Below are 23649 nucleotides of genomic sequence, written 5' to 3'. Positions count from 1 at the left end.
CTTTTCTCTTCTCACCTCACCTCTCCTCTTTCCCTCCTCTCCCCTTCCCTTCCTCCCTGCTCCTCTCCCCTTCTCCCATCCTCTCCTCTTCTGCCCTTCCTCCCTTCCCCTCCCCTTGCCTTGGAGAACAGGTTGACCCCCTCTTCTTTGTAGCAGCCCCTTGAATTTGGGAGGACTGCTATCCTGTCACCCCCTAGTCCTTCTCCATGGCCGTAGGGCTGCTGCAGTGGTCATAAGTCTGAGAAACGGATCATAAGTCGCTTTTGTCAGGGCCCTTGTGACTTTGAATGGTCACTAAATAAAGGGGCGATTCAGGGACTTCCCTGTACCAGTCTAAGGAACGAATAAATAGGCAGCGGATGATGAACGTGAAGATTTCACCAGGGAACGCAGCACAGATTGAAAACAGGTGTCGGCAATTTCCGCGGAAGCTTAAGACCACTCCCCGCTTTTTCCTTCAGGTCTACATCTGGGTGCTCAACGAAGACCACGAATACAAGCGGGCCTTCGACCTGGGGGCCACCGGGGTGATGACCGACTACCCTACCAAGCTGAAGGCATTCCTCCACACCTACCCGGCTTGAGGAGGAGAAGATCGGAAGAGACCAAACCTTGGAGTCCCACGGAGGTCCACCCTTCGATCTGAGTTTTTTCGGCCAATGTCCGCCCACCGCCTCAATGTACAACCCAACCCAGCCTGGTTTCAGTTACCTCATTCTTAAGTCATGGCACTGTAGAGATTATCCACAGGCGTGGTTGACTGTCTCTCCTCCTTTGTAAATAGCTTGGTTAGTGGTCATCTCCTCCCACTAGAGGCCTGGATCCCTTTGCACGGCCACGTGGAAAGTTGGGGACCAGGATCTCTTGGGGATTGTTCACCAAGCTGGATCCACCAAAGTTTTTCCAACGAGGCCCTTGGTGCAGAAAGGCGTATCGTTCATCACCTCAACTTCTCTGTGAGTTGAAAAGAGATGGCCAGTCAGTGGCAGCACCTGAGACAAATGGGGGGGGGTCCCTTGGCCAGTAAAGTCCTCGCTGGATATCAGAGGTGGCTTCCTGTGGAGAACAACTACTGCTTTGTTGTTTTGTTGTTGTTGAATTAGTAGCTGTGGCTAGCGAGTTAGGGCAGGATCTTCCAAGCACTAATACATTAGATCAGGGGTGTCCAAGGTTGGCAACTTTAAGACTTCTGGACTTCAGTTCCCAGAATTCCCTAGCCAGCATCCAGATGTCTGGGGATTCTGGGAACTGAAGTCCAGAAGTCTGGGGATTCTGGGAGTTGAAGTCTTAAGGTTGCCAAGACTGGACAGCTTTGCATTTAGAGACGTTCTCCATCTGTGTGTAATCGGTGTGTAATCTCAAATCTAGAATGGCGTCTCTCCACCGCGGTCACTTGAGAGATGGGCGGACTTCAACTCCCAGAATTCTGGGCTGCTGACTGAGGGATTCTGGGAATTGAAGTCCGCCCATCTTCAAGCAGCCAATACGTAGCAATAGTTTTGCGATGCGTTGCATCTGTTTGACGAGAGAGTAAGGGATTGGCTGATTTATTATACAAGGCCATAGCTGCACCATAACCCCTATACGTCAGTCAACTATTTTAAAACAAATTCCATCATCGTGAGGCAGGGTGGAAAAGAGGGTTAATAGTGGGGAAATTTGGATATTGGTGCAAGAGATAAAAAGGTATTAAGAGCTGCACCCATTTTGGTTTTCTTCCTTGTTGACAAGTTAGAATATATATAATTTTGGCCAATTAGATTTCAGGTTGGCCTGCCTTTTAATGGGGACAGGTCCTGGCAAGGTTGAAATTCCAAGATCAAACCTTTTCAGCAAGTTTGTTTGTTTTTTTTAAAATTAGAATTGTTTGTCATGAGTCTAGTGTTACCGCAGGATACAGTTGCTTAAATAAGAACGCCGTCCTAGAAAACTTTGGCACCAGTGTTGAAAATACCTGCTTTGCCAAACGTCCTCCGGTTATTTGATCTCTCTCATTTGGTCCCCGGCTATCAGCTGGAGAAAATGGAATTTTGTTTTGTTTTTTTAAACAGTGGCATTTTTAAAAAAAAGACAGGCAGATGGGGAGGGAGCAGAGCCCCCCAATACAGGATGAACGTGCCCTTAAAACCTGGGAGGGTTAAAAAAAAATGTCTTTTTTTAGAAACAGGAATGTAGATTTTTGTACTCTGCTTCTCTGTAGCAATTCCTAAGCTTGGCTTAATCTGTACTGCAACCTATGTAGCAGTTTTGGGATTAGAGCATTAAAAAAAGAACAAACGAACCTCTTTCACCACAGATGTGCCGAAATCTAATTGCCTTTCTTCAAATGCACTGCTCAAAAACGTTCTCCCATGGTCAAAAATTCTTGATTTCTGCTCCAAAGTACAGGTGGTAACTTAACGACCGCAAGTGAGCCTGAAATATTGGTAGTAAGTCATTGTGATCATTAAGCGGGACACCATGCGACCTGATTAAACTTTATGATTGATTTACAAAAGGCATAAAGCGAGTCACCACGCTTTATGCACGGTACTAAGCACATCATGTGGCTGTTAAGCAAGCCACATAGTTGTTAACTAAATACATTCTCCCAAATGGGGTGGGGTTTGGTTTTTTTTTTTTTTTTTTGCCAGAAACTGTCAAAAAAAAGTCGTAAATTTTGACTGCAGGACACTGCCACCATGAATGGGAGCCAGTAGCAAAGTGCCGTGGTGGCACAGGGGTTAGAATGGAATATTGCAAGCAAATTCTGCCGACTGCCAGGAGTTCAATTCTCACCGGCTCAAGGTTGACTCAGCCTGCCATCCTTGCGAGGTCGGTAAAAGGAGAACCTAGGTTTTGGGGGGCAAATATGCTGACTCTGCAAACCGCTTAGAGAGGGCTGTAAAGCACTGTGAAGCGGTATATGCTATTCCTTCCTTCCTCCACTCTGCCCACTACCTGCAGCTTGATCCTGACCGGCTCAAGGTTGACTCAGCCTTCCATCCTTCTGAGATCGGTAAAAGGAGGACCAGGTTTGGGGGGCAAATATGCTGACTTTGTAAACCGCTTAGAGAGGCCTGTAAAGCACTGTGAAGCGGTATATAAGTGCTATTCCTTCCTTCCTTCCTCCACTCTGCCCACTGTCTACAGTTCGATCTTGACTGGCTCAAGGTTGACTCAAGCCTTCCATCCTTCCGAGGTCGGTAAAAGGAGGACCAGGTTTTGGGGGGCAAATATGCAGACTCTATAAACTGCTTAGAGAGGGCTGTAAAGTTGTATAAAAGTGCTATTCCTTCCTTCCAATAGTGGCGCAGTGGTTAACATGCAGTATTGCAGGCTAACTCTGCCCACTGCCAGGAGTTCGATTGTCACCGGCTCAAGGTCGACTCAGCCTTCCATCCATTGCTTCTTGTCCTGCCTTCAGATCCTTTGGAAAAATAGGTTGATCTCTTCTTCTCTGGGTCAGCCCCTTAGATATTGGTAAAACGAGGACCCAGATTGTCGGGAGCAAATAGACTCACTCTGTAAACCGGTCAGAGATGGCTGTAAAGCACTGTGAAGCGGTGCATAAGTCTAAGTGCTGTTGCTCTTGCTATCCAAAATGCAACCGTGTGACTGGCAGTCATAGCTCCGAGGACAGGTTTTTGGGGGCGGGGTGTTGTCACTCTGAATGGGCCTTATGTGGCTAGTCATTAAGCGAGGACTACCTGGAGCCCAGTCGCACATCCTTGGGTCCAGCTTCTGGAGAATGAGGGTCACCTCAGCAAAGAAAGGAAATTACCTGTTCTCCATGTTTTGATTGCCTGGTGGGATTGTAACTCTACTCTGAAATTCCTTCCCCAATTTAGATAAGATTATTTTTTTATTTTGATATTGCTTTTTAAAACTCTGTATTCACTGATCCTGAACTTTAAACACCTCTTAAAATCTCCGACTGATGTACCGCTTAACTAAAGGCCGTCCTGGACTTAGGACCACAAGGGACCCCAAACTTTCTATTGCTAAACGAGACCGACGTTAAGTGAGTTTTGCCCCATTTTACGACCTTTCTTGCCACTGTCGTTAAGTGAATCGCTGCAGTTGTTAAGGTCGTCACACGGTGGTTAAGTGAATCTGGCCTCCCCATCGACTTCGCTCGTTAGAAGGTCGCCAAAGGGGATCACGTGACCCCCGGAACACTGCAACCGTCATAAATACGAGTCAGTTGAATTTTGATCACGTGACCACGGGGGGGGATGCTGCAACAGTCGTGTGAAAAATGGTCGTAGGTCATTGTTTTCAGTGCCGTCGTGACTTCGAACGGTCACTAAACGAACTGTTGTAAGTCAAGGACTACCTGAGTGAGATCTTCAAAGGGGAAAATAAAATCCTGCTTCCCAAGCTAATGCTACGTTCTCTGCAGGTAATCTTTACCAATGTTGGCAGGAATAGGCAACACTCCAGAAGACAGGCTTAGGATACAGGAGGATCTGGACCAGTGGTTCTCAACCTGTGGGTCGGGACCCCATTTGGGGTCGAACGACCATTTCGCAGGGGTCGCCAAACAAGGCTGTCCGCCATTTTTTCCCCCTTTTCTTTGGCCACGCCCCTGGTACCCGGTGATGTATAAGTGGTTGGGGGTCACCACAACATGGGGAACTGTATTATGGGGTCGCGGCATTAGAAAGGTTGAGAACCACTGGTCTGGACAGACTTGAACACTGGGCGCTATCTAACAAAATGAAATTCAAGGGTGAAAAAACTAAGGTTCTACATGTAGGCAAGAAAAACCAAATGCACAGGTAACAGTATAGTCAACACAAGGCCTGTGTAAGGACCCACCCCACTTTGCATCTTAAGAAGACAGAACTCTTGGAATAATTCTTCCAACAGGAATCCTTTATTAAGAAGGAGTGGTTGCAGGCGTGCTAGACAGGACTTGGGGTCCAAGCCCTCCCATTCAAGATTTTAAGGGGTTCCCCAGTAGTCCCACCCAATCAACCCCCCTTCCAGTGATAGTTTCAGGTATCACAATTCCACCCCTTTTTTCTTTCTTCGGTCTGGATGGAGACTTCAGATAACTACATGAAAGGCAAATACCCTTCTTTGTTATGGTAAGGTTCTTTGGTGCTAACGCTTTGAGGTTACAATAAACACACATTCAGCATTCAGCTCCTTGAAGTATACTGAAGGAAGTGAGGGCCATAAAGCTCCTTTGTTCTCCCCCTTCTCTCCCTCTTATGGCAGAATCCAGAGAAGGCAGAATTGGGAGTTTCTATATTTGATAATTAAAGATGAAATATAATTGGATTCTGACAGCCTGGGGGCCGGATGCGGCCCGCGAAGTGGTTTCATGCGGCCCGCGAAGCCATCCTGGAAACAGTGAGGGAACGGCCCCCACTACCTTGGCTCTGGCCCAGGCCAGCTGGCCAGGAGGCAATGTACAATTTTGTGGTGGCCATCTATGCTGAAATGCATTCAGGCTCCCTCTGACTTTGCCCAGGTACCCATCATGAACAACCTGGCTAAGGAGAGCAAGCACAGTAGCAGCAGCCTTGAGGAGGTAAGTGCAGCTGGGTGCCTCCTTTGGGAAGTGGGGCTGGGTTTGGTGTCACGGGTGCTCGAGGGCCAGGCTGGGCGTTTGACTGCTGCTGCCCAGGGCTCCTGGCAGCCCGCACCACCATCCAGCCCCCTCCCCACATGGCCTAAGAGGAACAGTGAGGCTTCTTCAGTGGACCATGCCTGGTCCCACTCCCTTCTGCCAGAGACCCTCAGATCTGTCCCACTCCTGCCCAGGCCCCCACAGGCACCCTTGATGCGAACAATGTAGAGCTGGCCATGCCCACCCAGTAGGCCACACCTACTCCCTCCACACCCACCCAGTAGGCCACACCCATTCCATGCCCACCCAGTAGGCCGCACCCACCCTGGCCATACCCACCTGGCTCGCTAAGGGCAACTGCAATGCTGATGCAGCCCTCAAATTGAGTTTGACACCCCTGGTATAGATAGTACCTTGCTCAATAGTCGCAACTGTGAGAGGGATATGAGCCAGCCGTGTGCGGCAGCTGCCAAAAAAGCCAACACAGTGCTAGGCTGCATTAACAAAGGGATAGAATCAAAATAATGTGAAGTGTTAATACCACTTTACAATGCCTTGGAAAGGCCACACTTAGAATCCTGCATCCAGTTTTGGTCAACGCGATGTAAAAAAGAAGTTGAGACTCTAGAAAGAGTGCAGAGAAGAGCGATAAAGAGGATTGGGACTGGGAGCGAAAACATATGAGGAACTTCCAGTGTTGGAGCATTCACAGCTTCTGGAGGCAGGTTGTTCCACTGGTTGTCATGCCTCCGTCTGAGCCTGACTCTGAGGACCACATGGAGTTCCCTGTTGAGGCCCAGGAGGGGGGGGGTGTCTGTGGCTTCGGTGGACTGTGGGGAGGAACAGGCTGAAGCAGGCCAGGGCCCTTCAAGTTTGGAACAGGGAAGGCAAAGCTCAGGCGAGGAGCAAGGCCCAGATCCCAGAGCAAGGAGAGCAGAGAGGAGGAGAGAACAACGGAGGCAGGCTCACTTGCTCGGGAGGAGAGCGTCACGCCCCACTCCACAAGGCATACCTGGGGAGTAGGTATTTAAGGAGACGCTGTGGGGTGGGGCATTTGCCGGGAACAAACGTGAACTCTTGTGATGTGAGCTCTTGTACCTGGACTCTTTCTTTTTTGGATCAACTTTGTTTCCTGCTGAGTTCTTGCTGTCCTCAGTTTTGCAGTTTGCAGGTTACAGGCAAGCTGGGTGTGGAAAAGATCATACTTTGTTATCTGTTTTACTTTAAAGAACTGTTTAACTCCGTTGACTGTTTTATTGAACTTGTGCCAGCATATGTGGGGGCTGTTGGGTGAATGTTGGCAACGTTGCCTACAAAGATAATTATTCTGACCAGCTAATTGCTTTGCCTCCCGTTCGGGGCCCTGGGTCATCACAGGTTAATTGTTCTCACTGTCAGGAAGTTTCTCCTTAGTTCTAGGTTGCTTCTCTCTTTGGTTAGTTTCCATCCGTTCCTTCTTGTCCTGCCTTCAGGCGCTTTGGAGAATAGCTTGACTCCCTCTTCTTTGGGGCAACCCCTGAGATGCTGGAACACGGCTATCATGTCCCCCATCGTCCTTCTCTTCATTAAACTAGACAGACCCAAATAGACCAGTGTCTCTCAGCCTGGACTGAGAGGTGTGGAATTCAACTCCCAGAATTCCCCAATTAAGTGTTGCTGGTCCCAGTTGTCATAGGTCAAGGACTACCAGTAAAAATAGCGATTTCATGTTCAATCTGGATTCTTAACAGGATCAGGAGATCCAATTCATCTTTGCTATCAGCCACAGAAATCTCCATTTGGGATAATCCCTCTTTCTTGGCCTGGCCTGGCCCACCCGCAAGAGCTGCTGTTGCAGAGAAAAGAGAAGAGAGATATAAAATACGATGTATGCCACCGCAAAACCTTTTTTAAAAAGGTTGGGATATCAATCTATCAAATAATAAAATAATTGCCACCTTCCACATTTTATACAAGCTGCAGTGCGTCCTTTAGCCACCAGGGGGCAGAACAACCTAAAGATTTCCTGGTTCAATTCCATCTCAGTGGATTAGAAATAATTTGACAGAATCTCTCATTTCTTAGTCTCGGTGAATGATTTAGGATTGTCTAAAATAAAAATGCATATTTTTCCCTTCAGTTTCCAAGAAAACTGCCTTGATGTGTGGCTGTGCTCTGAGAAAAAAGTCCTGCCGGTTTGTCACTCTGCGTTCGTTGGTGACCACATCTTAATAATAATAATAATAATAATAAAGTTGGAAGGAACCTTGGAGGTCAAGGACTACCTGTAGCTGCCTTCAAGTTATCTGAAGAACTTGGCATGCAGAAGACAGGGAAGAACTGGTGGGTTTCAGCTGGTAATCAGGAAGAATTTCCTAGTAGTGGGAAGAGCTGGAGGTGTAATAATAATAATAATAAAGTTGGAAGGAACCTTGGAGGTCATCTAGTCCAACCCCCTGCTCAGGCAGGAAACCCTACACCATTTCGGACAAATGGCTGTCCAGTCTCTTCTTAAAAACCTCCAGTGTTGGAGCATTCACCGCTTCTGGAGGCAAGTTGTTCCACTGGTTAATTGTTCTCACTGTCAGGAAGTTTCTCCTTAGTTCTAGGTTGCTTCTCTCCTTGATTAGTTTCCATCTTCATGGGTTCTGTAAAGTTAGCCATTGTGGTCTGAATTCATCCAACTGGGATACAGTAAAAGATGGTTAAAGAAACCTGCTTAGGGAGCGCATGGGTATAATTTTTATCTCCAATCTTTTTTTTTTTATTGAAAATTTTTAAAAGTTTTACAAATAAACAACAAAAACAAAACAACCCTCACCCAATCCCTCCCAAACCCACCCCTCCCTCCCCCCTCCCCAAGCTTCCCAGAACTGAATATAGGCCCATTTAAAATTTTTTTAAAAAACCTAAAACAATTTTTCACAACTTATAAAATAATTAATAATAAAATATTTATGATATAAGCATTTAAAAAATACTTAAAAAAAAGAGAAAAAAGAGAGGAGAGAGAGAGAGAAAGAAGAAGAAAAAGAAAGAAAGATAAAAGATAAAAGAAAAAGAGAAGAAAGAAAACAAAAGACGGAAAAAGAAAAAGAATATAAAATCAAAAAATTTTTTATAAAAGTTATAAAAAAGCTAAATGATATTTTTTCATATCCAAATTATATTGTATAAAATTTATCCATTTTTCCCATACAACAAAAAATTTCTCTTGAGATTGCTCCTTTAAAAAAGCCGAAATCTTTGCCATTTCCGCCAAATAAGAAACTTTATAAAACCACTCTTGTAAGGTAGGCAGAGATTCCTTCTTCCAATATTGTCCTACTAACAGCCTTGCGGCTGTAATCAAATTTAGCATCAACTTCCTTACCATCACAATCAATAACAATACCTAATAAAAATAATTGCGGGGTAAATTTTACCCTCCTTCTAAAGATTCTTTGAATATTCCACCATATCTTAATCCAGAAAGCTTTTATATTTTTACACGACCACCAAATATGATAATAGGTAGCATCCAAACAACCACATCTCCAACATTTAGGCTGTAGATCAGGGTACATAATAGACATTTTTTGTGGATCAAAAGATCTCCAATCTTTGACATTTAAGAAACAAACTTCTGAAAAACAGTCAAAAGTAAATCTCTAAGAAACCAGTTCTGAGAAGAATTACTTTTGTTTCGCAGTTGTACAATTAACGCAGAAGAACATAAATCACTATTTCTCAAGCTTGGCAACTTCCCAGCCAGCATGATTATAGAGACTTCTAGCAGTTGAAGTCCATGCACCTTAAAAGTTCATACGTTTGAGAAACATTATTCTAGAGTGCCTTAGAAAAATTGCTATGGATGTCCCTAACATTTACATTTGTTTAATTGCCCTTAATCTTCATGGAATCCGTCATGAAAAGAAGGACTGGGGTGACATGACTGCAGGGTTCCAATATCTCAGGGTCTGCCCCAAAGAAGAGGGAGTCAAGCTATTCTCCAAAGCACCTGAGGGCAGGACAAGAAGCAACGGATGGAAACTCACCAAGGAGAGAAGCAACCTAGAACTAAGGAGGAATTTCCTGATAGAACAATTAATCAGTGGAACTGTTTGTCTCCAGAAATCATGGGCGCTCCATCACTGGAGATTTTTAAGAAGAGACTGGACAGTCACTTGTCTGAAATGGTATAGGGTTTCCTGCTTGAGCAGGGGGTTGGACTAGAAGACCTCCAAGGTCCCTTCCAACTCTATTATTCTGTTATTCTGAAACAACCAATTCTTGAAGGGCTGTCACAGGGAAGAGAGGGTTGACCTGCTCTCCAAAGCATCTGAGGGCAGCAATGGGTGGAAGTTGATCAGAAGGAGGTCCAGCCTGGAAATGAGAAATTTCCTGAAGGTAAGAACAATTAACCAGTGGAATGACTTGCCTCTAGAACAGTGGTTCTCAACCTTTTTAATGCCGTGACCCCCAACCGGTCGTAAGTCGAGGACTACCCAACCGGTCGTAAGTTGAGGACTACCCAACCGGTCGTAAGTCGAGGACTTTCCCTACCCGGGAGCGCTGTGCATGCGTGATGCTGCCCCCTGCGCCGGCCAAGGCATAGCTGGCAAGCGGCAGAGACGGCGCAGGCCGGCCACCGGCTGGGCCACCAGCTGGCCCAGCCCAAGGGAGGTAAGGCACCCGCCGGGCCCCACGCGCGCCAGCAACCCTCCCTGCGCCCGCCGGCCTCCCACCTCCCACCCCTGGCCCTCTTTTACTTACATTTTTAGTAGTTGCTCAGCAGGGAGGGGTGGAAACTTCCAGACAGCTCGCCTTCGCTGCAGACAACTTGCAGCACCGTTTGCAGAATGGGACTTTTGGCGGGCTCAGCAGGGCAGAGACAGCCTGGACAATTCCTATTGGCTTTTGAAAGCCAATAGAATTAGACTCTATTCAAGAGAGTCTATTCTATTGGCTTTCAAAAGCCAATAGAATAAAAGGGAGTAGCACAGCTAAGGAAAAGGGGGGGAAAATGGCGGACTGCGTTGTTTGGCGACCCCCGTGAAATGGTCGTTCGACCCCAAATGGGGTCCCGATCCACAGGTTGAGAACCGCTGCTCTAGAAGTTGTGGGTTCTCCAACACTGGAAGTTTTAAAGAAGAGACTGGGCAACCATTTGTCTGAAATGGTATGTAGCAGTGAACCTTTTAGAGACCGAGTGCCCAAAAACTGCCCGTGCGGCCAGCCACCACTTCCACAGCCCACCGCAGATCACCCAGGCGGCCCAGCAGCGCCATGGCAGCCACACCCTCCGCCCACACCCCGCAGCATCAACTGCGCGCAACGGGTGTGAGGTTGAAGTCTTGTCCCTGTTGCTCGGCTGCCATGTCCTTGGCTGCGCTGCTCCATGCAGGCTGCGCTTGGGGGCGACTCTCCTCTGGGGTGGCTGATGGTGAGGAGGGGGCCTCGGGGGGAGGCGGCTCTGGGGTGATGACACACGTGCCCACAGAAAGGGCTCTGAGTGCTGACTCTGGCATGCGTGCCCTAGGTTCGCCACCACGTGTATATAGGGTTTTCTGCCTGAGCACGGGGTTGGACTAGATGACCTCCAAGGTCCCTTCCAGCTCTGCTATTCTGAATCCCATCAAGCTTTCACAGTTTGAAAACCCCTGAACACGACGCAGTATTTATATTCCCGCATCCTTTCAGTGACAACCTTGGAAGTTCAGCCCCCAATATATTATTTCAATCCCTGTCATTCTGTTTCTCCACGATTCTATGCTGGAGCCTAAAAAAGCAACCCAACAAAACCTTTATTCTGGGTTCTGTGTAGTTTGGATATATTTACAGTCTTAACTTTCAGCAACTGAGCAGTCCATCAAAGGGGCAAATAAAATTAAACAGAGCGATTCTTTTTCAAGCCACCCGTGCTGTATTTCTCCCTGTGGTGAACAGGCAAGTTAGCAAACATTGATTTCCCCGTCAAATTCAATGGGTAAACTCCGATGTATGTACCGGAGGTGAAAAAAATACTAGCCACAAGCTGGTTTTTTTTTTTTTTTAAGTTTGTGCTTCCTGACTGTGATATTTCTGTGCCCAACTCAAGGTTGTCGGTCGGTGAAGCCCGCCTACCAACACAGCTGCTTTTGACTTGGAAACGGAAGGGCCCAAACTTAAATAAGCTTTAGAAGTAAACAAGCATCACAAGGCTACAGTTTTCAGGATAGAAACTGCTGCATTGCTGCTTCCCAAAATTCTAAAAATCTAAAAACGACCAGAATGGTCAGGATTTGCAAGGACATTTTACCTGGTGTAGCATTTCTGCCTGCCTTGCTGCCTTCAATTATGAACTTTTTTTTTTTGTTTCCACTGCAATTATCTGCTTCAGAAGCTCTTCGCTTCAAAGTCAGCATTTTACCTCTGCGGTCCTCCGAGGAGATGGCTGATGTTTTTTCAGAACCAGATTGTATCTTAATACAAACCACAAAGCTATTTTTCCTCTGGCAAATGTCAGAGGGTTTATGGTAACGTAAGAGAGCGCTCCGGCTACAATGCACTTGCTCTTTTTTGCATTTCTGTACTTGCCAGACTTGTTCTGGCACAATCCTTTGGGTTTCTACACCCTGGTGACTTCCAGATGTGCTAAATTTCAATTCTTATCTGTCCAGTACATCTGGACAGGACCCATGTCGGTTTACATCAATTTTTTTTTCACTCTTGGCAATTTTAAAATGTATGGATTTCAACTTCCAGAATTTCCCCGCTGGCATGGGAATGCATGCCCGCCCATCTTAAAGCATGCTGATTGGGGAATTCTGGGAGTTGAAGCCTGCATGTCTTAAAAGAACGCTGGCTGGGGAATTCTGGGAGTTGAAGTCCACACACCTCAAAGTTGCCAAGTTTGAAAAATTGCTCTAACAGATCCTGCCCTGAGGAGGGGGTTGGCCTAGATGACCTCTGAGATTCCTTCCATTTCTTGTGATAAACCAATGTGCGCAATAATTTCTCAAGGAAACTGTAGGTCCACTAAAGAGAGAAGATGGCAAGGAAATAACAGGCAACAGGGAGAAAGCAGAGCTGCTTAATTCATACTTTGCATCAGTCTTCACACAAAAAGAAACTATAGTCCAGTGTTTCTCAACCTTGACAATTTTAAGGCATGTGGACTTCAACTCCCAGAATTCCCCAACATACCAAAAAAACTATTGCAAAAGACAAACTAGAAACAAAAATTAAAATGAGCAAGAAAATGGTAAGAGAACACCTATCTGACCTTGACAAGTATAAATCACCGGGACCCGACATTACATCCCAGAGTTCAGAAGGAGCTGGCAGATGTTATCTCAGAACCGTTGCACCACATCTTTCAGAAATCCTGGAGCACCAGAGAAGTACCTGAGGATTGGAAAAGGGCTGATGTGGTTCCCATCTTCAAGAAAGGGGGGGAAACGGGCCCATGAAACTACAGGCCAATCAGTTTAATAATAATAATATAATAATAGTAAAGTTGGAAGGGACCTTGGAGGTCATCTAGTCCAACCCCCTGCTCGGGGGGGGTTTAATATCAATACCTGGGAAGATCCTAGAAAAGATAATCAAAAGCAGATCTGCGAACAACTAGAAGCAAACAAAGTCATAACTAGTAGCCAGCGCGGGTTTGTTAAAAACAGATCATGCCAAACCAATCTTATTTCAGCGAAGACTAGTGAAATGCTGTGGATGTAGTATACTTAGATTTCAGTAAGGCATTTGATAAAGTAGACCATAACTTACTCCTTGGTAAGCTAGAAAAAGGTGGAATAGACAACATCACCACCAGATGGATCTGTAGCTGGCTGGCAAACTGTACTCAATGAGTAGTCCTCAATGGTAGTACATCCACATGGAGAGAAGCAAGCAGTGGGATACCACAAGGTTCTGTCTTAGGCCCAGGACTCTTCAATATCTTCATCAATGATTTAGATGAGGGAATTGAAGGGGAACTCATCAAATTTGCAGATGGCAGGAGTAGCCAACACCCCAGAAAACAAACTCAGGATCCAAAAAGATCTTGACAATCTTGAACAATGGGCCCTATCCAACAAAATGAGTTTCAGTGTGGAAAAAAACAAAGTCTTGCATTTAGGCAGGAAAAGCCAAAGGTACAAATACAGATTGAGTGAGACCCAGCTTAAAAACAGTAACTGTGAGAGGGACCTTGGAGTCCTAGTGGACGATCACCTGACTATGAGCCAGCAGTGTGCAGCAGCAACCAAAAAGGCTAATACAACCCTGCGTTGTATAAACAGGCATAGAATGAAGATCACGCGAAGTATTAGTACTGCTTTATAAAACCCTAGTAAGACCACACCTGGAATACTGCAGCCAATTTTGGTCACCATATCACAAAAAAGATGTTGAGGGTTTGGAACATTCAGAGAAGAGCAACTAAGATGATCAAAGGCCTAGAGACTAAAACGTACGAAGAACGGCTGCAGGACTTGGGTTTGGCTAGTCTAAAGAAAAGAAGGAACAGGGGCGACATGATAGCTATATTCCAGTATCTGAGGGGCTGCCACAAAGAAGAGGGGGTCACGCTGTTCACCAGAACACCAGAGGGAAGGATGAGAAACAAGGGTTGGAAACTGATCAAAGAGAGAAGCAACCTGGAATTAAGGAGAAACTTCCTGACAGTGAGGACAATTAACCAGTGGAACAGCCTGCCTCCAGAAATCGTGGGCGCTCCATCACCGGAGAATTTTAAGAAGAGACTAGACAGTCAATTATCTGAGATAGTATAGGTTTTCCTGCTTAAACGGGACTGGACTAGAAGACCTTCAAGGTCCCTTCCAGCTCTATTCTATTCTCAATGTGCATTGGTTAGATTCCTAACACTGAAAGCTGAAATCTAATAATTTACCTTATCTGACTTATATTTCTCCTTTCCCGTGGAAAATCAAGATGGCATAGATATTGCTCTGTACAGATAAAGAGAATATTTGTAGCTCAGAGTTGAACTGAGGGGAAATGCAGACATTTCATTACCCAACTAGGTAACATCATCAGTGCTACAATGGAGTGGGATTTGCAGGGAGGAGGAGGAGGAGGAGGAGGAAGAAGAAGAAGAAGAAGAGGAAGAAGAAGAAGAAGAAGAAGAAGAGGAGGAGGAGGAGGAGGAAGAAGAAGAAGAAGAAGAAGAAGAAGAAGAAGAAGAAGAAGAAGAAGAAGAAGAAGAAGAAGAAGAAGAAGAAGAAGAAGAAGAAGAAGAAGAAGAAGACTGTAGAGTCCTTGGTCTCTCAATTGGGTTGTTTTCTTGCAGACCTTTCATTACCCAACTAGGTAACATCATCAGTGCTAGAATGGAATGGGATTTGCAGGGAGGAGGGGGAAAAAAGAGGAGGACTGTGAGATCTGTGGTGCTCTCTGAGCTTGCAGACATTTCATTACCAAACTAGGTAACATCATCAGTGCAAGGATTTTGAAGGCTGCAAGAAATTGCTTTTCAGTTTTGCTCCCATCACGTATATTCTACTCACTCCAGCTCAGCTCCTAGAACAGTGGTGGCGAACCTATGACACAAGTGCCAGAGGCGACACTCGGAGCCTTTTCTGTGGGCACACGTGCCGTTGCCCCAGCCTTGCCTCCTCCTGTGACCCCTTCCTCACCAGCAGCCCCCCTGGAGGAGAGTCACCCCCGAGCGTGGCCCACACAGAGCAGCGCAGCCAAGGACATGGCGGCCAGGCAGCGTAGACAAGACTCTGCCCTCACACCCTATCGCGCACAGTTGATGCTGTGGGGCGCGGGCAGAGGGCATGGCCGCAATGATGCTGCTGGGCTGCCTGGATGATCTGCAGCGGAGGTGGTGAGTGGCCCTGTGGGCAGGCAGGATGAGGGTGGGGCAGGGGGTGGAGAGGGGGCGGGGCCGGTTTTTGGGCACTTGGTCTCTAAAAGGTTCACCATCACTGCCTTAGGCCCATGGTGGTGAACCTATGGCACGCGTGCCACTGGTGGCACACAGAGCCCTCTCTGTGGGCACGCGCACCATCGCCCCAGTCCTAGGCCTTCAGCTGGGTTTTATAAAACCTTTTTGCTTTAGGCCTCCACCATGGGGCCGGTTTTTAGGCCTCTGGGCGGGGCCGGTTTTTGGGCACTCGATCTTTAAAAGGTTCGCCATCACTGCCTTAGGCCCGTGGTGGCGAACCTATGGCACGCGTGCCACTGGTGGCACGCAGAGCCCTCTCTGTGGGCACGCGCATCGTCGCCCCAGTCCTAGGCCTTCAGCTGGGTTTTATAAAACCTTTTCGCTTTAGGCCTCCACCGCCCTGTGCAAAAAAACCCCCAAAAGGTTCAATCAATCAATCAATTTCAATTGCTTGCGGGGGAAAAAAAAGATCTTGCAAAATTGGAATTGATTGATTGAACTTTTTAATCCCACCCAGTCTGCCGTTACCACCGTAGCCATGTCCACCCAATGGGCTATGCCCAGCCAATGGGCCACACCCACCCAATGGGCCACGCCCACCCAGCACCCGACGATTCATAAGTGGGTTTTGGGTTGCAGTTTGGGCACTCGGTCTCTAAAAGGTTCACTATCATTGCTTTAGAAGTTCAGAGTTCAGCTTGTGCTACTTGCCTCCGCTTCTACCCAATTCAGCAATCTTTGCAAAAGACAGACATTCCTGGCTAAGGACAGACAGGTCTTTCCAGGTGATGTTCCTTGCTCTTAGGCCATCCCCTCTTCTTAACAAGCTCTCTTCCTGAATCTGTTGGAAGCAGGTTGAGCGAGTGGGTGAATGGCTGGAGACCTTGAGAACAACACACGGCCTGGTTCACATGACGCTCAAAAGGCATAACCAGTTTGGCTTAGTTTGATTTGTAAACTCGAGTTGATGACCCAGTGTTTGGTGTCAAATCAACCAACCGACCTTCGTCGATTGAACTAGATCAGGGGTCCCCAAAGTCTTCTGCTCGTTGATCCCTTCACAAAATTTTAGATTCTTCAACGATCCCAAATCTTTATTACAGGAAAATAATTTGATAAATACTACTTTAACCAATAGTACTATAAATAATATTAACTAGACAACCTGTGGCTTGGTAGATTATCCTTTCAGAGATAGAACTAAGATAGAACTAAGATAAAAACAAAGATAGAACCAAGGAGAAACTTCCTGACAGTGAGAACAATCAACCAGTGGAACAACCTGCCTCCAGAAGCGGTGAATGCTCCAACACTGGAAGTTTTCAAGAAGAGACTGGACAGCCATTTGGCTGGAATAGTATACGGTTGCCTGCTTGAGCAGGGGGTTGGACTAGAAGACCTCCAAGGTCCCTTCCAAGTGTGTTATTTCCTTGTCAAATTCCTCAATTCCTTCAATTGTTCTAATGTTCTGTCTTCACTAGAAATGGTTCTTAAAACTTCAGGGAAGATACACAAGAGAGGTGTCTGAAAGTGTTAAACTGAGTAGCACAGTCAAAAATCAGCAGTGGGCCACAGGAAATCTTGTATTATATCATAAAACGCCCGGTGATTATTTTGACGTCATGAAATGTTTTATAAAAATTGCCAAATTTCAATTCCAGGATCCCGGATTTTGGATGCCTTCTGTAAGTTAAACCAGCTTGAGGTACCTTGGTTCAAAAATTGTCCTGTGGTTCACCAATTAGCCCAGTCAAAGGTTACAAACAGAGAAACAGAGTCGTAGTAGTATACCAGACAACTCATCCCCTATTGGACCATTGTTTCAGAGATCCAGGTAGTCTTCAATTAACAACTATTCATTTAGTGCCCGTTCAAAGTTACAGCGGCAATGAAAAAAGTGACATATGATTGTTTTTCACATGGCCGTGGCAAAACTCCCACGGTCATGTGATCCATATTTGGACAGAATCAAGATCAGGTGAAGTGTCAATACCACTTTACAAGGCCTTGGTAAGGCCACACTTGGAATACGGCATTCAGTTTTGGTAAAAAAGATGTTGAGACTCTAGAAAGAGTACAGAGAAGAGCAACAAAGATGATCAGGGGACTGGAGGCTAAAGCATATAAGGAAAGGCTGCTGGAATTGGGTAGATCTAGTTTAATGACTGAAGGACGAGGGGGGACATGATAGCAATGATCCAGTATCTCAGGGGCTGCCCCAAAGAAGAGGGAGTCAAGCTATTCTCCAAAACGCCTGAGGGCAGGACAAGAAGCAATGGATGGAAACTAATCAAGGAGAGAAGCAACCTAGAACTAAGGAGAAACTTCTTGACAGTGAGAACAATTAACCAGTGGAACTCCTTGCCTCCAGAAGCGGTGAATGCTCTCTTAAAGAAGAGACTCGACAACTATTTGTCCAAAATGGTGTAGGGTTCTTGCCTGAGCAGGGGGTTGGACTCGATGACCTCCAAGGTCCCTTCCAACTTTATTATTATTATTATTATTATTATTATTATTATTATTATTATTATTATTATTATTATTGATCATCGCACAGTCAGCCAGATGTTCAGACTGGATTTGGCATTTTGTCTACCGATCGAGTCCTTACCCAGGACCTGGGATAGGCAGATGTGGATGTTTGATGGTATTACAGATATCGTCGCAGGATGGAAGCAGTTCCTAATAAGGCCGCCTTTTGCAATTGACTAATAGAGAATTTGTCAATGCCAATTGTGTTCAAGTGGTGCTCCAGTTGTTTTGGGATTGCACCCAAGGAGCCTATGACTATTGGTACTACCCTTGCTTGCTTTTGCCACAGACTTTCTATTTCTATTTGTAGGTCTTTGTATTTTGTTATCTTCTCCAGTTCTTTCTCGTCTATTCTGCTGTCTCCAGGCACTGCCACGTCCACTATCCAGACTTTTTTGTCTTTCTTATCGACAATTGTTAAGTCTGCAGTGTTATGTTGCAGGTGCAACATCATCATCATCATCATCATCATTATTATTATTATTATTATTATGGATCATCGCACAGTCAGCCAGATGTTCAGACTGGATTTGGCATTTTGTCTACCTATCGAGTCCTTACCCAGGACCTGGGATAGGCAGATGTGGATGTTTGATGGTATTACAGATTATTATTATTATTATTATTAATAATAATAATAATAATAATACTATTATAACTGGAAGGAGATCGGGGTGCTAATGTGGCCGGGGGCAAAAGGACGTTTCTGAGCTTCAAAGATGAGTATTATCAATGGTATGTAAAATGTCAAAACCAGGAACCAAAGAAAATGTGATGTTGTCAGAACAGAAATGTCATGATTAAACATTGGCCTTCTGGGAATCGGCCATCTGCTCCGGACTGGAAAGGCTCATTTCACGTCAGAAACACATCAGATCTTCCTTCCAGGCAAGACCATCCACCCATCCTCAACCTCAACCAGGGAGCCACTGTGACGAACACAGGTAGACCTCAACTTACGACTACAATTAAACCCAGAATATATGTTGCTAAGCGAGACAGCTGGTAGGTTTTGCCCCATTTTATGACCTTTCTTGCCACAGTTAGTGAATCGCTACAGTTGATAAGTTAGTAATACGGTCATTAAGTGGATTTGGCTTCCCCTATTGACTTGGCTTGTCAGAAAGTCACAAAAGAGGATGACATGATACCGGGTTGATGCAACCGTTATACATATGAGCCAGTTGCCAAGCCAACATGTTTGAAGATGGCGGAACTTCCACTCCCAGAATTTCCCAGCCAGCCTGCTTTAAGAGGGATGGACTTCCACTCCCAGAATTCCCCAGACAGCATGCTTTAAGAGGGGAGGACTTCAACTCCCAGAATTCCCCAGCCAATATGCTTGAACATGAGTGGACTTCCACTCCCAGAATTCCCCAGCCACATGTTCCATAATTATACTCATGTGACCAGAAGGTGATGCAACAGTCATAAGAGTGAAAAACGTAAAGCTTGCTGGTTGAGGAATTCTGGGAGTTGAAGCCCAGATAGAGCAACACTATCTGAAGCAAATAAGCGGAAGATCTTGCTGCTACAAAATAACAGCACATTTAACTAGATAATGCAAACATGGGTCACTTTCCTTCATTGGGGCTTGGAAACTAGTCCTCCTATTCCCAGTGTCAACCATCCCTCCCCCCCCCCGTCTTTTTTTTATCAAACGCCCACAACAGGTTCCCTAAAGGTCACAATGGCTCCCCCAAACCAAAGCCAGGCTTTGTCCTTTGTCACCAAAGCCTGCCCTCTAGAGTAGAATAGAATAGAATAGAATAGAATAAGGAAGAAAAATAGAATAGAATAGAATAGAATAGAATAGAATAGAATAGAATAGAATAGAATAGAATAGAATAGAATAAGGAAGAAAAATAGAATAGAATAGAATAGAATAAGGAAGAAAAATAGAATAGAATAGAATAGAATAGAATAAGGAAGAAGAATAGAATAGAATAGAATAGAATAGAATAAGGAAGAAAAATAGAATAGAATAGAATAGAATAGAATAGGTCTTTATTGAGAATAGAATAGAATAAAATAGAATAGAATAGAATAGAATAGAATAGAATAGAATAGTAGAATAGAATTAGAATAGAATAGAATAGAATAGTGAAAGAACGGAATAGAATAGAATAGAATAGAACAGAATAGAATCTGGAAGGAACCTTGGAGGTCTTCTAGTCCAACCCCCCCCCAAGCAGGAGAAACTCTACTATTTCGGAAAGGTCCATTCTGACGACACATCGACAACCCCCCCCCCAAGCCTCATATCGCGTGCAAAGCGCGGTCGTGGGAACGCAGCGCACGTTGCCTGTCTTTTTGTTTTGTTTTTTTTGAGTGGGGGGGGTTGTAAAGATCCTTGGAGCGGGTGGCGCAGGCATCCCCACAGAGCGCCAGCCTCTTTGGCCAAGGCGACCAGAGCAGCGGCCCTTCAGGGGGAAGCCGCCCCTGAGGGGGGAATTGCGGGGCTGCTTTAAGGCGCCCCGCGCTCCGTTTGTTATCCTCCCGCCCGGCTCCCATGCTGGCGAGGCCTCCGCGCTTCCCATTGGCTGCCCGGCCGCCCAGCTGTTGTCTGCGCTCCCAGCTGCCCACTGGGGGGGGAGGGCCCTGCCTCCCGCCCCCTCTCCCCCTCTCCCATTGGCCCCTGGCTCAAGAGGCAGCCGCCGCCCGGTGCCAACCCGCTGGGTGTTGCTAGGGGCCCGGGCGCGCCGATTGGCCTGCTCACCTGGCCATCACGGCCGAACGTGGGGTGGGGGGAGAAGGCGGGCCCTCCCCGCCTCCTATAAAAGGGCAGGGAGTCCCGGGGAGGGGCCAGAGAAAGCAGGGGTGCTTTGGTGGTGGAGGAGGAGGAGGGGTGGGGGAAAGCGGAGGCAGCTGCGGAGCTGGAGGAGGTTGGAGCTCTCCCGGGCACGGTCCGCCGTCGACCTTCTGCGGGCGGCTGGAGACAGTCCCGGGCTGGGCAGGTGAGTCCGGCGCGGGGATGGGAAGGAGGGAGAGAATCGGAGTTGGGGGCTCGGAAGGGCGGGGAGCGAGCGTGGGCAGCGCTTGGAAGCGCCCGCGGAGGGGCGTTCGGGGCGCTCGCCCACCCGGCTGGCTGGCAGCCAGCGTGGGCGAGACGGGGGGACCGTCCTCCGGCGCTTGGCCCCGGGAACTCCCCTGCAGCGGCCGGGGCTGGAGCGATGCCCGGCGGAGCGCCCTGCTGGAGAAGCAGGCAGGCAGGCAGGCAAGCAGGCGACGTGACGGCCCTGTCCGAGCGCGCTGTTCCCCGGCTGGGCGGGCGGGCTGGCCGGCGCGGCGTCCTGGCTGGCTGGCTGACTGGCTGACTTCCCTTGCCGAGCTTGCCCGCCGCCCGAGGGAGCGCGGCGGCGGCTGCAGCAGCGTCTTTCGGCTCGGCTTCCTGCTTTCCGATCGGCCGTCACCTCCTTCCCTCCCTCCCTCCCTCCTCTACTCCGGAGCGGAGGCAATCGGCTTACTCCGGACTCGCCCCGTTTGCCTCGCCATCCCCTCTGCGTTTGGATCGGAGCCCCCTCCGAGTTTCCAGCCTCTCTTTCCCAGTCTCTGCTCTTGAGAAGTTTGGAGGTGTCTTGACTGCGCCTGGCTTTGGAGGTTCTCTATTATTATTATTATTATTATTATTATTATTATTATTATTATTATTATTATTACTATTACTATTACTATTACTATTACTATTATTATTCCTCCTCCCTCCTCTCCCTTGCTTGGGCTCTGATTTAGTTTCTTGGGGCTTTTAAAGGGCTGGAGGGGGGGGAACTGGCTGGCTGGTTGATTGCAAGTCTGATCAAAGGATGCTTTCCTTGCTTACTGCAAAGTGAGTGAGGGGAAGCTGATTTTGCCAATTAGAGTAACAGAGTAGGAAGGGACCTTGGTGGTCTTCTAGTCCACCCCCCTGCTCAAGAAGGAGACCCTGTATCATTTCAATCAATCCGAGCTGGATGGGACCTTGGAGGTCTTCTAGTCCAGCCCCCTGCTCAAGCAGGAGACCCTATATCATTTCAATCATAATAGAGCTGGATGGGACCTTGGAGGTCTTCTAGTCCACCCCCCCCTCAAGCAGGAGATCCTGTATCATTTCAATCAGCTGGATGGGACCTTGGAGGTCTTCTAGTCTAGCCCCCCCCTGCTCAAACAGGAGACCCTATATCATTTCAATCAATCAGAGCCGGATGGGACCTTGGAGGTCTTCTAGTCTAGCCCCCCCCCCCCCGCTCAAGCAGGGGATCCTATATCATTTCAATCAGAATAGAGCTGGATGGGACTTGGAGGTCTTCTAGTCCAGCCCTCTGCTTAAGCAGGAGATCCTCTACCATTTTAGACAAGTGTCTGTCTAATGACAAGTCTCTTTTTAAAAACCTTTAGGGTTGGAGGCCCACAATCGCCGCTAGATCTGGTGGGCAGCTTGTCTCTCTCAGCCCTTGTAAATTAGTCATTTTGTTATTTTATTTATTAAATTGTCATCCTTCTCAGCATTATGGAAGGAAGCACATGAGTCTAAATGCACATCCTTTTCAGTCTTTATTCAATTAATCTTAATTCAATTAATAAAAAGTTGGTCTTAGGTATTGATCTCTGTGAAGTTTGCCTTGGGTTTTTAAAAGCTTGTTTTCAATTCCCCTCCCCCCCCCTTTGCTGAAGGCAAATCAAGCAGCTTTTCAATATACTGGGGTTTGTTGAAGATGGGAAGGGAGAAAGTTTAATTTTTTTTTTAGATTCAAGCCTTGAGAAAAGTTGCATTGGAATTGAAGTAACTTTAACAGTTCATTGTCTCCTAACTCTGCTCACTTGTGTGTGCTTTGTAGGAGAAGAATTGGATTGATCTAAAACAGGGCTTTTCAACCTTTTCACCCATTGTACCACTTTTAGGATATAGCAATATCCGAGTACCACAAGTCGCATAGCAAGGTGTCAAAAACTTGATGACCCCCCCCAAAAAAGGAAAAAAGTGATGAAGTACAAGTAGTCCTTGACTTACAACAGTTCCCTTAGTGACTGTTCGAAGTTACAATGGCACTGAAAAAGGTGCCCCCCAAGCCACAGCCGAGCCAGACACCTGCCTGCCCGCCCGGCCATGCTCTTCCTCCTGTCCGAGGTTTTCATTGTTGTGAGCATTTCTGTTAAGGATTGGCAGTGGGGGTGGGGTGGGGGGTGTTTGGTTTTTATTCCCCCCATCTGCTGGGTGGTTGCAGCAGGTTTTGGTCACTTCACATGACCCTGGGACACTGTGACCATCATAAATATGAATCGGTTGCCAACCATCTGAATGTAAATCACAAGACCCTGGAGATGCTGCAACATTCCAGCTGATCGGCGCTTCTTCAGGGCTCAGCAGAAGTGCCAGGATTAGCGCCGAGCTCCAGCTGGAGCCTGGCACTGATCCTGGTGCTTCCACTGAGCCCTGACAGTCCCGAAGAAGCACCAATCAGCTGGAAAGCAGCACTGACCCTGGCGCTTCCGCTGAGCCCTGACAGCCCTGCAGCTCCAGCCGTCTCTCGCTCAGGCTTGTGTGGTGCTGCCACTGGTTCAGCTCATTCCCCTCCCCCGCTACTACTTTTCTAGGATGGTCGCTTACCACCTGCCAGGTGCCAATGGACCACAGGTGGTACCTGTACCACTGGCTGAAAAGCCCCGATCTAAAACACCTTATTCAAATTTGTTAGCTGCAAAAGGTGTTTTAGATCAACCCAAT

At 47.0% G+C, this 23649-nt stretch overlaps 2 protein-coding genes across 4 annotated transcripts in view; both read left to right on the top strand.

Moving 5' to 3' along the window:
* Nucleotides 1–2295, top strand: part of GDPD1 (glycerophosphodiester phosphodiesterase domain containing 1) — a 42661-nt gene extending 40366 nt beyond the window's left edge. For all 3 annotated transcript variants that reach the window (XM_039368554.1, XM_039368556.1, XM_039368557.1), the window contains exon 10: nt 462–2295. In XM_039368554.1, the coding sequence (XP_039224488.1) occupies nt 462–584 (123 nt within the window). In that variant the 3' untranslated portion in view covers nt 585–2295. The remainder of the gene's footprint in view (nt 1–461) is intronic.
* Nucleotides 2296–20951: 18656 nt separating this feature from the next.
* YPEL2 (yippee like 2) overlaps nt 20952–23649 on the top strand; it is an 83786-nt gene continuing 81088 nt past the window's right edge. The window contains exon 1 of the mRNA XM_039368553.1: nt 20952–21548. The gene's annotated coding sequence lies outside the window, so the exon portion shown is untranslated. The remainder of the gene's footprint in view (nt 21549–23649) is intronic.

The sequence above is a fragment of the Crotalus tigris genome, unplaced genomic scaffold (assembly GCF_016545835.1).
Source record: "Crotalus tigris isolate CLP2741 ecotype Arizona unplaced genomic scaffold, ASM1654583v1 scf7180000020823.416525, whole genome shotgun sequence".
Classification (NCBI taxonomy): domain Eukaryota; kingdom Metazoa; phylum Chordata; class Lepidosauria; order Squamata; family Viperidae; genus Crotalus; species Crotalus tigris.
The sequence above is the reverse complement of the archived record's forward strand: the minus strand, read 5'-3'. Positions and strand labels throughout refer to the sequence as shown.